General features: G+C 37.1%; 1 protein-coding gene across 1 annotated transcript; it reads left to right on the top strand.

The window, feature by feature from the left end:
* Positions 1 to 11958: 11958 nt before the first annotated feature.
* Positions 11959 to 16705, top strand: LOC122592447 (KH domain-containing protein At3g08620-like). The gene is made up of 7 exons (XM_043764673.1): positions 11959 to 12226; positions 12345 to 12433; positions 13873 to 14042; positions 14964 to 15086; positions 15171 to 15287; positions 15769 to 15912; positions 16309 to 16705. The coding sequence occupies exons 1-7, from the start codon at positions 12138 to 12140 to the stop codon at positions 16453 to 16455; spliced, it is 879 nt and encodes a 292-aa protein (XP_043620608.1). The 5' UTR covers positions 11959 to 12137; the 3' UTR covers positions 16456 to 16705.
* Positions 16706 to 17019: the final 314 nt, after the last annotated feature.

Below are 17019 nucleotides of genomic sequence, written 5' to 3' on the forward strand. Positions count from 1 at the left end.
TTGATGAGGAGGGAGATGATGTGATGGCTTCAAGAGATGGTGTTTCAGATGAACTATTTCAAGCTCTTGCCGCAGTAACAAAGCATTTCAAGAAGAAATTTTAAAAAGCAAAGCCTACAAACAACAATCTTCGCACTTCTTCTACAAGTGCATTTCCCAAGAAAGATCACCATCATCCTAAGAGTTATGGGCAAGGTGAAGCAAGTGGATCAAAGCATGGTGAGAAGAAGGAAGCTAATGAGAAACAAGTTGTTGAAAAGGGTAAAGCATCAGACAAAAAGTGCTACAATTGTGGAATACCAGGTCATTTTGCCATTGATTGCAAGCAACCTCGGAAGCGGAACTATGAGTACTAAAAGCAGAAGATGTTGTTAGCCAAACAAGTGGAAGCCGGTCATGCATTGCTTGCTGAAGATGACAAATGGCTATTGCTCTCTGATGATGAAGATGAAAATCTCTCTGCTAATGTTTGCTTTATGGCGAGGTTGGCCAAGGACAAGGTTTTTGAAGCAGAAAGCACTGATGATGAGTACCCGGATGATGGGGTAAATCTTGACTCTACTTGTTCATCAATTAAGGATAAAGAGTCATGTAGATTAGCTTTGTCAAACTTGATAACTCATATTAAGTCTTTAGCCAACAAAAACAAAAAGTTGCAAAATAGTATTTCATTGTCTAAAAGTGAATTTTCAAAACTTCTTGAAGAACATTCAAAATTACTTTTTGAACATGATGCTATTATACAAGACTTTCAATCATATAATGACCAAGTGTTGGTTAAAGAATGTGAGTTGAATGCCTTTCCTGATTCTAAGTTATTGAACAAATGTCATAATCTTGAAAAGACCATTCATGATCTTGAAAAAGTCAATCAAGATCTTTAAATTCAAAAGACCAATGAATGGCTTCGGGCAAATGCGAGACAAATGGATATTGATATTCTTAATAAAAAGCTCCAAGAAGCTAAACCAAACAGTGTTGAACTCGAAAGAAAGATTTCCGACTTAAATCACACTTGTTTTCTAAAAGGCGTTGAGATTGAAAATTTTGAAAAACAAGTTGAGGAATTTAAAAAGAATATACTTTTCTATCAAGAGAAGTTATATAAAGTTGAACAAAACCCTCTCTTGGATTTCACTGCCTATTTTAACAAGTCAAAAATTGACAAAACAGATCTTCTTCTCGGGTTGGGTTTTGAGAATATCACTCCATTACAAAAAGTCAAAGAGGAAATTGAACCTTTGTATGATGAAAAATTTCTTCGACTTGGTATGGTACAACAATTTATTCGTCCATTGGATAACGAATTTGAGACTGATGAAGTTGAGAAAATACCTAAAGATGAATTTTTGATTAATTATGATGCTATAAATGATTCGTACAAATCTAAAGAATCTTCAATTTTTAAATTGGAAGAAATAACATCAAATTTTCAAAATCAAGAGTCCGTCGGTAATTCACGTAAACCAACTAAAATGTATGTTCCAACCACAATTTTGGAAAAACAAATAAAAGGTTTGCAACAAAAGGTGAAATCTCAACAAAATGTAATTAATCACCTAAAGTCTCAAAGTCCGAAATCAGAGGATGAATTTATTGTTGTTGATACTAAGAAAGTTTGTGTGAATGTTTCTACTGAAACTGACCTATGTTTTTTAGTAGACCATTCTACCCAGACTACTTGTATTTCATCTACCAATACCTCCACTCAGACCTTGACTGATTCTCTTGAGTGTACTTTTCAAAATGCTGCTACATTTATAGCTGATGATTATGTGCAATCTGATTTATCTGATGATGAACTTGCGCATAGTTTAGTTTTGATATGGTACTTCTATAGGTTTTTTACATGTGATACTATTGATGAGTTAGTTGTTCACCCTAAGCTTAATACTAGTATAGGTATTGATACTTCTACTCAAATTTCGTGTGAGACCAAAGATGTGTCAGTTCAAATTGACCTAACTTCTGAGACTACACATGATGTGAAGTTGGACCCTAAGATTCCTGATTTTTCAAATATTTCAAAAGAAGAATTTAAAACTAATCAACCTTCATTGAAATCTTTCACTAAAGCTGATTTTGATAAATTCATGGAGGGAGAATATGTTTTTGATTCAGAAACTGAGAAAAAGATTGAATCTACCAAAATCAAAGTTGAAACAAAAGAGGAATCTCAAAATCTTATGTCCAAAGCTCCAACTCCATATTATTCAAAGAAATGAGTTAAGACCAAACTCGTCAAGACTGAACCAAAGACAGTTAAGATAGAGACAAAGACTCCTACCCCGGTTAAACATGTCAAAAAAGAACAAGCTGAGACCACTCCCAGAACAAAGTACACCAAAGTGAAACTTCTGAAAGACAATCCTAATGTTTCTTCATCTAACTCTCAATCTAGTTCTTTACCTAAGGTATCTAAGTCTAGCTCAGTTTTGCTACCTAGGGATATATCTAATGGTGCAACTAGATATAGGGATAGATATGGATGGTTTTCTCATGATAAACCAAAGAAACAAGAAGTTTCTTTACCTCCAAAAGACTCTAAAAAGATGAAAGTGTTCAAAACTCCTTGTTCTAATCTTCTTAGTGTCAATTCAACAGGTGGAAAGAGCATAATTAGTGATACTAAATGGGTAGCTAAGTCATTAGTACCTAAGTTCACTAATGTTGAGAAAAGAAGAAAAGGCGAAGGAGAAAGACTGGTAGTAAGAAGAAGAATGTTTCTGTTGATTCAAACAATTCATCTTTTAAGTCATCTCTATTAGACAATGTTAATGGTGCCAAGGCAAGGCCTTGTGTGTTTGTAAACAATGTTAATTCCTGTTCTCGTGTGATTGGTTTGAATGCTTGTAGACATGTTACTTTTAATTCATGTGTGAATGTTCGTACTTTTTATCCAAATGTGCTTATTGATGATGTGCTTGTTAATGCTTATGTTGATTCTAAAGCATGTTTGAATGCAATTCCTAAGTTATATACCCTGCCTGTGTTAACTAACCACAAAGGACCCGTCTTAAAGTGGGTACCTAAAGTCGGTTAAATTTCTTTGATTGCAGGAAATAACCATCTGTGTTTGGATACTCGATTCCGGGTGTTCAAAACACATGACTGGAAATAAAGCATTGCTCAAGAACTTTATCGAACGATTCATGGGAACGGTTCGATTTGGAAACAACAATTTCGCTCCAATCTTAAGTTATGGAGACATTGAACGCAATGGAATTGTCATCAAGAAAGTTCACTATGTTGAAGGGTTAAGTCATAACTTGTTCAGTGTTGGACAATTCTGTGACAACAATCTTCAAGTTCTTTTTCGACAATCTCTTTGCAAAGTTCAAACTCTAGATGGAGTTCACATTCTTTGTGGTGACCGCGATGATAATCTTTTTACCGTCAATCTTGATGATAACCAACCAACTGATAATATTTGTCTCATTTCAAAGGCTACATCAAAGAATTCTTGGTTATGGCATAGAAGGTTTTCTCATCTGAATTTTCAAACAATCAATACTTTGGTCAACAAGCATCTTGTTGAAGGCTTGTCGGACTATAAGTATGAAAGTGAGCATATTTGTCCTTCTTGTGCTGTTGGGAAGATTAAGCGAGCTTCTCATAAACCGAAAAAATCTCCAAATTCTTTAGCACCTCTTCATTTGCTTCACATGGATCTTTGTGGGCCGATGAAAGTACAAAGCCGAAATGGGAAAAGATACATCTTGGTTATTGTTGATGATTATTCAAGATATACTTGGGTCAAGTTTCTTGCATCCAAAGATGAAACAACTCAGATTTTGATTGATTTCATCACTTCTACTCAACTAAATCTTCAACTTCCAGTTCGTTACATCCGTTCGGATAACGGAACTGAGTTCAAGAATGCCGTCTTTGATGAGTTTTGTAAATCCAAATGCATTACTCACCAATTTTCAGTGGTTCGTACCCCACATCAAAACGGTGTCGTTGAAAGGAGAAATCGAACGCTAGTGGAAGCAGCAAGGACAATGCTTGCTTATTCCATGTTGCCATCCAATATGTGGGCTGAAGCTGTTGACACTACTTGTCACACTCAGAATAAGTCTATCATCAATTAGCGTTTCGAGAAGACTCCTTCTGAGGTTGTTAACAAACGAAAACCCAACATCAACTATTTTCACATATTTGGGTGTGTTTGTTACACTTTAAATGATCGAGAGAACCTTGGAAAATTCGAGAAAAAGGTGATGAAGGTTACTTTGTTGGTTATTCCAAGACATCAATTGCCTATCGAATCTACAATCGCCGAACAAACACAATTCAAGAAACAATGAATGTTTAGTTTGATGAGATGGGCATGATTTTTCAGCAAGAAAGTTTACGACCAACAAGTAATGATCCAAGTGATTCAAGTACTTCAACAAGGACTTCTACTTTATTATCTAAATTCAAGAAGTTTCCAACTCCAACAAGTGATGAATTAGATATTCTTTTTGAAGAATTCTACAATTCCAAACGATTCATGATGAAGAACCTCAAGTCATCGTTGAACCAATTCCAAACAATGATCCAGTTCCTGACAACAATCATGAATCATCATCAAGTTCTTCTAAGCAAGGTGCTACATCTTCTAGTAGTAGTTCTTCATCCTCTTCTAATGATTCTTCTTCACCATCCTCTCCTGATAAATCTTCTCAAGGGAATGTTCAAGAACAACCTACCCGCTTTACTCAGACAACAAATTCATTGAACACTCCAAATGTGTATGTGCCACTTGATTTTGATCATTCATCTTATGAGGAAGCAGTTCTACCAAGCTATGATTCCATCTCTCAACAAAACTCAAGTTTTAATGATGATGATGTTGATATTCAACAACAAGATCCTCTTCCTCATGATCGCAAATGGTCACGTATGCTGAAAGATCATCCTACTGATCAAATAATTGGAAATCTACAAGCCGGAGTAACTACTCGTACTTCAGTAAACGAGTGTCTTGTTGCCCTTTCTCTTGGCAACATCGAACCCAAAACTGTCTCTGAAGCTCTTCGTGATCCAGAATGGGTTAAGGCTATGCAAGAAGAAATCGCACAGTTTGAAAGACTGAAAGTATGGAGATTAGTTCCAAATTCGAGAAAAGCAGAGCCAATCGGAACAAAGTGGATATTCAAAAATAAAAAGGATGAGAATGGAGTGGTAGTAAGAAACAAAGCTCGACTTGTTGCAAAGGGTTATTGCCAACAACCTGGTGTTGACTTCGACGAAACTTTTGCTCCAGTTGCAAGAATGGAGGCCATTCAAATTTTCTTAGCATATGCCGCATTCCTTAACTTTACTGTGTTTCAAATGGATGTGAAGACTGCTTTCTTGAATGGTGATCTCAAAAAAGAAGTTTACGTTGAACAACCAGAAGGTTTTGTTGATCCTCAAAGACCAAACCATGTCTACAGGTTAGACAAGGCTCTCTACGATCTTAAGCAAGCACCCCGCGTATGGTATGACTCTTTAACTACTTTCTTACTAAGAGGTGGCTTTACCAAAGGCACAATTGACCCTACCTTGTTCATTCGCAAACAAGGTAAGCATGTTATTCTTGTCCAAATATATGTTGATGACATTATTTTTGGATCAACCAGTCAAACATTTTGCCAAAACTTTTCACATTCTTTCTCTTGTCTATGAATTGGTTTAATCCATCCTCCTGGAAACCCTAATTGTGGTTGTTGATCGATAGCATGTAGCTTTATAGATCCACTTTGCCACATGTTCTGTTAGTATCCTTACTTATAGATCCTTTGTTTTTCTGCCTGTATCCCCTCTTTCCCCCGTTTTTTCTGAAATATTTTGGGGGTTATCTTAACTAGGTAATGCTTGCTTTTGCAGATCCCCTCCTATCACCGTGACGGTCCCTGTTTGTATCATCCCTCGGTTTTTTCATTCCCTATATTTTGTTGTTGCAAGATGGTCTTCAAGCAAATGATTAATAGGCAATCGTTCTTGGCTCAACTAGTTATGAAGGTTGCACCCTCTGCGGCTACTTCGGGGTCAGGGACCTCTGGTGGAGGTAATGATCCGCAGGCTGATGATTGGGCGGGTTTAGAAGCCATATGCCAAGCGGGTTAAGCCATCTCTCACGAGGCTGCCTCAGCTGGTCCTCCTGTTGTCGAAGTTTCAGACTGCCCTACCAGTGGAGAGCATTGTGACCAACCCGAGGATAAACAAGGCATTGTCGCTGGTTGCCTAAGAAGTAGAAAGAAGACTTCCTTGAGGAGGTCCAATGTTTCTTCCTCCAGAAAGAAGGCGAGGAGATCTGGGGAGGCAGGGGAGGTTTCCGGTAAATCTTTAACTTTCTTAGTTCTATAACCCCCCCTGATTGGAATTCGAAGCTAGCAAGTCTGACTTCATCAAAGCTTTCCAAGTTGTTTAATCAATCATCTTTTTGCTCATCCATAATTGGTAATGTGTTGGATTCGAGGTTACGTGAGCTTTCTGAGGATGCAGGGCCGTTAGCCGGGAAGTTGAGAAGTTGAAGGCAAAGAAACTTTCTTTGGAATTTAAGGTTTCTGACTTAGATGTTAGATTGGGTGGGTTGACTGCGGAACTTGAAGTTGTTCGTGAGGGAGTTTGTTCGAAGAAGGAGGAAATTGTTTTGCTGAGGGAGGACTTGTCTGCCAAAAATGCAATGCTTCATAGTGATCTCTCTGCTCTTGTGGAACTGAGAGGAAGGTATAGGCAGCTTGTTACTGAGGTGATCCCGTATGTTTGCAAGATGTTTCTGAATGAGCTCGAGGTTGGTGCGAGGATCTCGAGTCTTTGTAATGCGAACAGAATGGATGCCGAGTCATAGTTTATCCGTGTTCTCGCTGCGGAAGGGTGCATATCCCTTCATGGTTCGGAGCTTGTGAGAGATACCGTAGGTCCTCTTAACAAGGCTATGAGTGATCTTGAAGATATCCACTCTCAGTACTTGTGCATTCTATCTGCAGATCATGATGCCTCCCCTTCTCAATTGATGCAAGTTCCCAATGTGTGAATTGTTTGAACATTATGCCCAATTTTTCACTTTATTTACTGGATTCTTTCTTCTTCTTCCTTCCTCTCTCCCTTTTTTGTGTTGATGTGGATTGTTCCTCTCTAAGAATTTTATTAACTTATCCTTTTGTTGTGGATTATCTAATGGTATGTGCCTTTTCAAGATGCTGATCAGGCTATCTACCGGCTTTTACCTTTTCAAGACTTATTCCTTAAGGCTTAATTTCATTATCCGGACTTGCCTTGTTGATATTTGGTCGCTAAGGCTTTGTCCGTGAATTGAACTGAGCTTCTACAATTTGAGTTTGGAGCTCATATATTGTCTTATGACAATCGCCTTTTAACGTAATTTTTTTATGGCAGTCGCCTTATGACGTAATTGCTTTATGGAAGCGTTATTGGGCGTCCCCTGAACTTCTCATAAAGTCTTTTATATACATGTATATTTTGCGCATCGTACTCTGATCGATCTTTTGAAAGAAAACTTTTTTTCGAAAAAATAGGAGGCAGAAGGCCTTTTTATAGTAAGGTCCATACTACTTTGGCTTTCATTGGCTTTTTTTTCCGGTGATCCAGAATTTTCCTTAACCTGCTTACGGAGGGTCCTAGTGACTGGTCATCACCAGTCTTGGCTCCATTTTTTTGCCTCTCGGACAAAAGCCTGGTGTCTGGGTTTGGATGCAGGTACCCTTTTATTCGGTGCTTCTCCGCTCCGCAGGAAGGTCAACCTAGCCATCATTTTAAGTTTTTGTTTATGATCCCCCCTTTTTTTGAGGTTCTTATTCATTCAGCTTTGGGGCTTACACCTTCACGGTGACCTCCCTCGGGTTCTATATTTTTGTTGTTTATGCTCCTTTCCAGGTGCTTTAGTTTCCCAACGGTTATTGCATCATCGATGGCCCTTTGGAGGTTCCGACATGAGTCCGTGTTGTGCCCATGGTCTTTGTGCAAGTCGCAGTATTTTTTCTTCTGATCTTTTTTCTTAGTTACTAACCTGGGTGGGGGCGGGAATGTTTGTGCCACCTTTTCTGTTGCAAGGATTTGCTTTGGTGACTTCGTCAGTCTCAATAATATTATCCTTTTCCCATCCCCTTCGATGCCCGCTTTCTCAATGGTTCCTTCGTTTTCATCGATCCAGGTGTGAGCCTTGATTACAAGCTCGTCGTATGTTTTGGGTAGGTTCGTCGTTAGGTATTCGACTAATTCCAGTGTTCGGAGGCCATGGATAAGTCCCGATATCTTCTGACTTTCTGGCAACTCACTTATCTCCTGGGTTTCAGACGTGTATCTGGCTATGAACTGTTTGAGTGCTTCTTCCACTTGGCGCTTTATATCATGCGTTGTTATAAGCGTCTTTTTACGTTTCTTTAGTATGCTAAAATTTAATACGAACCTCACTTTGAGTTCTTCGAAGTCACTTGTGAATTCTCCCTATATGTTGTCGACCTATTCTTTTGCTTTTCCTGTTAGAGAGTAAGAGAAAATTCGACAAATCGCTTTCGGGTCCCACTTCTGAACCACTGCAACCTTGATAAAGTTATTCAGGAAATCAGTTAGATCCCCTTTACCATTGTAGTGTATGTTTTCGGGTTGCGCCTTTTCCTTCTTGACTAGACGGCTTGGTGCTTTTTCGATAGGCGAATTGCTTGTATTTGCTTCATTTGACGTAGGTATGGCTTCGAACGAAGGAGTTTTTTCCCTTTTTATATTCTTTGATTTTGCGTCTGGTTTCGGTTCGCGTTCTTCCCGGGCTTGGTCACTGCTCGGGTGGTCTGTTTGTTTTTCCATCGTTTTTACCAGATCCACTTCTTCGTAGCAGCTCTTCCGTATAGCCTGGGAGTTTTGTCCCACGAAGGGATCCCATGCTGCTTCATTTTGTGCCTCCCCTCATATGGGATAACAGGTTCTGGTTCGTAAACTTGACCTGTTTCTTTTAATCGTCTTATTATCGCGCATAATATACGTCATAGTTGGCCTGTACGTAAGCGTCGGTGATCCCTTTATCTATTAGCACGGACATCCTTTCTCCAGGTTTGTCAGTTATTACCGTAGGTGACATGTTGACTAGAGAGCCGGAGATTCGAGGCCCTTCTATGTCTCCGAAGGTGTGCCTCCGTTCATCCCGGTCTGTCCTTCGGACCTTCCTGCACGTTAGGTTGTCTTTCCCCTGGGTTGTTGTCTTCGTATTGTCTTGGCTCATTGGTCCAACAAAGGTTGTGCTTGGAGCCTCGCTCGACGATCCTTCCGGGGACTTAGCCTGAATGAGGCGTGGGGTGCTCGGCTTGGGCTCTTTTCGCTTCCTGTCCCGTACTCTTGCCACAAGCCTCTCCTATCGGGGGTTCCCTATTTCCGGCATCGCCTTGTTTTTACAAGGTGAGATTTTTATCACTTTTTCTAGGTCTTGACCGAGCGGACTGGGTAAAGAGCTACCATGGTTCTTACTTCGCGATACCAGCTCGGACCCGCTCCGTTTTATATCCAACGGCCCTTGGATGAATCTGTGATGTCTGGCATGAAAACCCGACATACGTGGGTTTTCGTGACGCCGTCTTCCCATATCCTGCTCCTTTTGGGGCAGGCATGGTCTCCTTGCACCTCTGGATTCCGGTAAGCGATCAACTCCCAGTTTAGCCATTGTGACTGGTTATTATGACAGTAGGTAGGTGTCGTGAAGATCAGTTTGGAAGTCCCACGAAAGGCGTCAATTTGTTTGATCAAATAATCGTACTATGGATCAACCGGAGGTGTGAGTATGGTCGGTGGTGTTTATCGGTGATTCCCTTACGGTCAGAGGGTTGGAGACCGCTTTACGCCTTATTGTTGGTGATCTAAGTCAATTTATTCGACTTAGGGTTTAAGGAATTATTTAGGTTTTATTCGGAGGTCGAATAAACTATAAGTGAGGGTTTTGTGATTATTGCGTATTGTGTATATGACGACGATCCTTGTCGATCCTCGTGCCGTAAGGCTCCTTCCTCTATTTATATAGAGGATAGAAAACTTGGAGATGAGGGTAAGAGAATTAGGGTAGATCTCTTCCTCCTTTGTGAATATCTCGTTTCCTTCTTGAGGGGATTTAAGTTAATCTTGTTACCAAGTCATGCCCGAGTAAATCGGAGCTAAATATATGTTTTAATCGGATAATCATGGAAAAAATCAGTATCCGATCCTTGTTATATATTCACTCGGAGCTCAGGATAATCCTGAGCTCCGGACTAACCAAACTGGACGGAGATCAAGCTCCTTTCTGGTCATAATCTTTTCTGTACGAAGGTGACTTCGTATCTGCTTCGGGTACGGAGGTAGAGCTCCGTATAGAGTATATCATCATCGTACATTATAAATTTTAAATTATGTAAAGTATAAAGTTTTGAAATACGTGTATGGATGAATAAAACATTATAATAATTATATCTCCAAAGCGTTACATATATACTTTATCCGTATAATACATGGAACTTATGAACATATGTTTAGCAAAACATATTGGACTCTACTCTTCCCATTATCACCTGTAGATGAACATCTTTTATGCATGTCTTATTTATTGATCATTTTCAAAAGTAATTTTATATGTTACTTAACAATTTAATGCATCTATACTTTATTAATATATGTTTACTAAAAGACACTTTGGTCAAAATGTGTACAAACACTTCGGTAGTTTTTTTTAATATATCTTAAATTAATATATGTTTAGAATTATTGATAAAATAAAAAAAATAATGATACATTGAACATCACCACTTAGAGGCTATCCAATGGGTAAAATTCATCCCTCAAGTACTAGTCCCTGTCAGCGTTACATCAGAAAAAATACTACAAGGACTAATCTCTCCAAAATGCATCCAATGCACTCATCCGTCAAGGACTAGTCTTGGACCCACCAATTATTTAATTTTATACATTCAATAATAATAATAATAATAATAATAATAATAATAATAATAATAATAATAATAATAGATAGATAGATAGATAGATAGTATATTTATTTAAAATAAAGGAGTTTATATATTGTAGGGTCATTTTTAAACTAACATTAAAGTGTAGGGTAGAATTTGGAAATTTTACACATAAAAGACAAATACATAAAAGACAAATCTGGAACCCTTCTTTTTCATTGAACTTCGGCTGCTGCTGCTCCATTTTCCGACCGCCGGAAAAAATTAAAAACTCACAATTTGCTACTGTTGTTTTTTCTTCATTAAACACACACACCTATATCTATCTATTTATGTATATATGTGGGAAAGAAAAAAAAATTCACACACAAACACTCGTCCCTGCATGAACTAATCAACCAGACGAGACCCGCCCACGAGCCAGGGACGAGTCCCACCCAACGGTGTGGACTCGTCCAAGGATGCCGAACGAACCCAGGGACGAACCCATTAGGTAGCCTCCTATGTGGTCGTTTCGCCTCAAAGTATCCCTTGTTTTTTTTTAACTGTATTGCCATAAATAAATTCATGCCATGTATAAAACACCCATGCTTATGGTAATTATAGTAACTTTGAATTTTAATGGTTAGGATTGTTTCTTGTATTCATTTTGAATGATCTAGATTAAAAATAGAGATTATCTTTTTCTCTCTGCTTTACCGGCAATATAATATATATATATATATGGGAAATGATTAATCCTCCTAACCAAATAGCCTAATAATCATTCTAACTATGAGATGATAACATGTGGAAAAATCAGAGGACAAAATTAAGAAAGAGAATTAGTGAATACCACATGTCACTTTCTTAATATATTAGTAGGATTATTAGATTATTTAATTAAGAAAATTTAACATTTTCCATATATAATTAGTCTACAACTATTTTGACATCATAAATACTCAAAACCCCAACCAAAACTTGAAGGACTATTTACGTAAATGATTTCAAAGTATATAGACACCAACCCCCTTTAAAAGAAGCCACTCAATTTTCCATCCCTTTTCTAATTTTTCTCTTTAATTTTATTTCCTTGGGTGTCTTTCTGTCTCTCTATGCGCCCCTCTCTCTTCTTCAGGGTTCACTGCTCAAACAATCAAAACTGCTGCTGCTGTTATCTTAACAACTAACCCTTTACTCTGTTTTTCTTTGTGGCGGCCCTATTTGGGCAAAAAGCTAACCATGTCAAGTTTATACAGTCAAAACTTAAACTACTCCCCTGCTAGAGCCCCTTCTTCACCGCATATATGGGCCAACCCTGATATTGAAAGGTACAATCTTTTTTCATATCGACAAAAGGGTATTCGTTTTTTTTGGTTTTTAATGACACCCAGTTAAAAAGTTTTTATTTTTGCTAATTTTCTTGGATTTTTATGCATATGTTTACAGCTCATACCTTGCTGAGCTTTTGGAAGAAAAGAAGAAGTTGGCACCTTTTGTGCAAGTTCTTCCTATTTGTACTAGATTGTTAAATCAAGGTTTATCACTTCTCATTGCTTGGATCTACTTTTTTATAATTAATTTTTTGTTTTTGTTATGTTTATGCTTAAACACCTAAAAAATGTGTTTTGTGTTCAAAGAATTTGGTTTTGTGCTTTTAAATGTTGAGTTTGAAACATGCATTATGGATTAGATTATGTTTTTTTATATGTCAATTGTAAAAAATGTGTTTGTTGATGGTTGGGTTTGAATTGATAGATAAATGTGTGTTCCGGTTTAATCTCAAATGGTATAATTGTGTGGTGGTGGATGTTTGTGAAGGTAGGAAGTCCGATTCTAGTTTTGAATGCCAAACAAGGCATTATGTTGAACTTGATAAGTGTCGTAAGTTGTTTTCTATCTGTTGACGATGAACGGATGATTGTTTTACGATGTTGTTCGGATGATGCAAGTAGTTTCGTAGAATAGTAATGATGATGATTTTGAATGGTTAGTTTTCTGAAACATAATTGCGGATATTATGATGGTATTTTGAAACATAATTGCGGATAATATGATTATGTTGAGTGTGCAAGCACGTTTCATGCCTAGGAAACATTGATGAATTAAATAGTTTAACAAAACGACAATTTGCTAGCTGTAGCGGTGGTAAATGGTGTGATTTTACTCTATTTTGAGAATTCTCGATAAGCTAGATCACCTTAAAGGCGTGACACTTTTAGTTAACTGAGTTGGCATTAGGTGGCATTAGGCGGTAGTGCAACTAACTTTGGACTCATTCGAGCAATGGCAATCTAAAGCACTTGAGTTTGTAAGATTTAACTTTGAAAAATGGGTTCACTGATAATCTATTAATATTGTCTAGATACCCACAGAACGAAGGGTTAGGACACCATATGTTTGAAGATATTCAAATGATAATATGCCTTAATTCTTTCCACATTTGTAATTAATAATAGGCGTGCTAATAATATGATATGGAATCATAACATAAAATCGTGACATTTTTTTTTTGTCTCTGGTAATTTATTCTGTTTGTAAATTTTCTCTCCTTTATGGATGCAACTCTGCTACTCACGCGAAGGGAGCATATGCTATGTATTTTTTTCAAGTAAAGTATTGCAACATGTAACAAGAAGATGTCGGATAAGTTCTTTAATGTTGTCAAGCATGAAGTGTCTGGTTGTCATATAGAGTAAATTTTCTAGATATAATACTAAATGGATTGGTTATTTGGCCTATACATATAACTCCATTCTTCGCATTTGTCACTGTATTATACCCCAAACTATAACTTGGATTACAAGTTCAATAAAAAGTTGATCTTTAATGTCTTCAAGTCGTATGGCTTGAATATCTGAACTTATATTTTTATTGAAATCTTGTTTCTGATTCTTATAAATTATAATACCTAATGAAGTAAACATTCCTTTCTGAAGATAAATGACTAATTGGCATTGAGCTATTTAATCCACAGAGATATTGAGGGCCTCAGGGAGGATACCAAATCAAGGGTTTAACGACTATGACCGACTGCAACGTGGAAGCCCAAGTCCTTTGAATCCCTTAGATATTATGCCTGATGTTGCAGCTAAAGGTTTAGGTCATTGGAATGGAAATGCGGGCTGGAGTCCTCTTCAACGGGAGGTGAGTATATCTATCCTGAGATGAATTTTGTCAAATATGGTGTTATTTTTACTTTTTCTTTTCTATTAGACTAGTTTTGAAATACTCAATTCTATTTGAAGTGTTAACATTCTATGCATACGTAAATACTATTGTGTCCATGTTTACTTGCACATGGCATTGAGCACATGTGCAAGGCAAAATCTACTCTTTATAATCTGAATTCGTGAACGGCAGTTCACCTGTGTTTAAGCTAAATTTTTGGTTTATATCCCGAGAGTCCATGACAAGGATGCTATATGATTCTAGATTTATACATAAAAGAGGTTTTCTTCACAAGAAAATGAATTGTTAAAAAGTTAGTGTTTTGAGAGATCCAGACGGTAGATAGATACTTAATAGTTAGAAATATAATAGCTTTCATTTTCTTTGGCCTAAATCAAGCACATATCTTTATTCCCTGTTTGGCCTAACTCAACATATCTAGTTTATATTTTTCTTCCTTGTTTAACCTTCATTTGTGCTCTTTTAAAGAAACAATCTTAATTTCTCTATTTGTGTACCATTTTTACTGCATCTATTCTGTAGGCCTGTACATAAACGACCTCATAGTGAAGGCTGAGTCAGCTGCATGTGTATTTTATGATACTCCCGGGCCTTGGCTCAACTCCATATCTTCATATTTCTTGCAGTATATGCCACAAAGAATTTTTAATGGTTTAAAGGAGAATGAGTTAGAGCTTGATTTTGTGCTTACATCTTGCCATGTTATATCATCATAGACTTGTAGCACCATATTTTTTTAACGATAAATTTGTATTTGTATTTTCTTCTTGAATATGCTCCATATGAAACACCATAACTTAAATGTACTTATATACATGTGCTTTTACCTAAGTAGCTGATTTTTACTTCCATGTTGGCTTTTGACTGTAATCACAGAGATTTGGTGGGCCACAAGGACTGCCACCGATTGATCACTGGAGTCCAGCACCAGCGAGCCCAAGTTCTTTTAATACAAAGAGGGTGTTGCGTTTGGATATACCTGTTGACAGCTTTCCTAATGTACGTTATACACATTAAAAGCTGATTATTCTTCAAACATCTCCCTTTTTTCCAAAAACCATTGACAAAATTTCCTGTCTTTAGTTCAACTTTGTTGGGAGGCTTTTGGGTCCACGTGGCAACTCTTTAAAGCGAGTCGAAGCTTCCACTGGATGTCGTGTCTTCATCAGAGGAAGGGGTTCCATAAAAGACCCTGACAAGGTAAAAGAACTCTTCCTGTCATTTGTGGCTGTCACTATAAGAGAACCCACGATAAAGGACTGCAATAAACCAATTTAACCCGTTCACTTTAAATAATCTGGTTATGTTTTATATAAGAAAATAGCTTAAAAGGGAACAAGTGAAGTGAAACAGGTTTAAAGAGTTTGAAAGTTTGATTATACTCATTATATGACTTCATTAGTCTTTTAATTGAAGTCTTAGATTACAATTATATATTTAGAATAGTTTGTAAAAAACCTTTATGAAAATGGATGATAAAAAATGGTCATGGTTAGACGCAGCATGGCTTATTTTGGCTCAACCCGAGCTGAAAATGCCCATTTTGCTCCCTTATACAGCCCTTCGACCCACCCATTTTGTCACCTTTAGTATGAAGAAACAAACACAAGTTGAGTGATTGGCTCAACCTTTTGTTCTCCCATTATTTAGTATTAATTATTTTTTGCATTGTGTTTAAAAGGAGGAAAGTTTAAGGGGCAGACCCGGCTATGAGCACCTCACTGAACCGTTACACATCTTAATAGAAGCAGAAATGTCTGCAAGTATCATCGATGTACGTCTAAGACAAGCACAAGAAATTATTGAAGAGCTGCTCAAACCTGTGGTATGTTTTCTTTCATGCTGCAAGATTTACAATGTATGCAGACTACAGTATATTTACTACAACGAATCATGTACACAACTTTATCAACTTTTCGTACTCTTAAAACTTTATGATTGTGTAATCTATGTTTCCTCCTGCATGAATAATCTGGTTCTCTCATATTGCTCTGTAGGATTTTATGCTTACGCACATTATATATTTTTCTATATTCTATTGCAAGTGGAAATATTTCAATTATAAGCACAAAGTATCTTACGACTTTATAAATGTGACCATTTTTACAAGACAATAAGGATGAATAACTTGACAAAAAAAGTGCATGTTTCTCCAATCTTTGTAGAAGAAAAATGGTGCACAAATAGCATATGTAGTATTTGATTGTTTCTTCAAATCCAGGATGAATCTCAGGATCTTTACAAGAGGCAACAGTTAAGAGAGCTAGCAATGCTAAACAACAACTTCAGAGAGCAAAGTCCACAGCCTAGAGGCAGCGTGTCACCTTTTGGCTCCAGTGGAATGAAGCGTGCCAAGACTGGTTTTTGAGAATCCCGATGATGATCATCGTCTCGCTCCAATGGTGAACTTTAACTGAAACATGAAACAAGGTTACTAAAAACAGTTTGATTTAGGTTATTTTTTTTCACTGAAGTAATAATAATAATAGTTTGTTTCCTTTTGGTTGCTTTGTAGCTTTTGGACTCTAGTTGCTTGTGAAAGTAGAAACAGTTATTGAATTTATTTGTTATCAATGTTTTCTCTTTGTTTATTAGTGTGAAGGTTGAAGGTTCTTAAATTGTGTCCTTTTAGCATATTTTTGATTTGGTAAAATTCATAAAAAGTAAGCTATTTACACAAATTTCTTATTAAAGGTAACCTATTTTGCTTTCTGTCTATTTAAAGGACCCTATTTTCAAAAATTTCCTAATAAAAGGTATCTCGTTAGTTTTTGACAGACGACACTCGTTAAGTGTCACGTTTCTGATGCCACATCATTAGATTTGCTGAAGTGGCAGTTGACTTTGACTAACTTGTATTTGTTCGGTTTAATCGAATGAATTTTGAAGGGGTAAATTTAGGGTTCTTGGTTTTGGGGAGAAATAGAAAAGG

This window comes from Erigeron canadensis, chromosome 3 (genome assembly GCF_010389155.1).
Source record: "Erigeron canadensis isolate Cc75 chromosome 3, C_canadensis_v1, whole genome shotgun sequence".
In the NCBI taxonomy this organism is placed as follows: Eukaryota; Viridiplantae; Streptophyta; class Magnoliopsida; order Asterales; family Asteraceae; genus Erigeron; species Erigeron canadensis.

Bases quoted from the DNA above. Each gene is read 5' to 3' on its own strand.
- LOC122592447 (XM_043764673.1), top strand. From the start codon at position 12,138: ATGTCAAGTTTATACAGTCAAAACTTAAACTACTCCCCTGCTAGAGCC. The intron at 12,227-12,344 runs GTACAATCTTTT...ATATGTTTACAG, and splicing joins GCCAACCCTGATATTGAAAG to CTCATACCTTGCTGAGCTTT. The intron at 14,043-14,963 runs GTGAGTATATCT...CTGTAATCACAG, and splicing joins GGAGTCCTCTTCAACGGGAG to AGATTTGGTGGGCCACAAGG.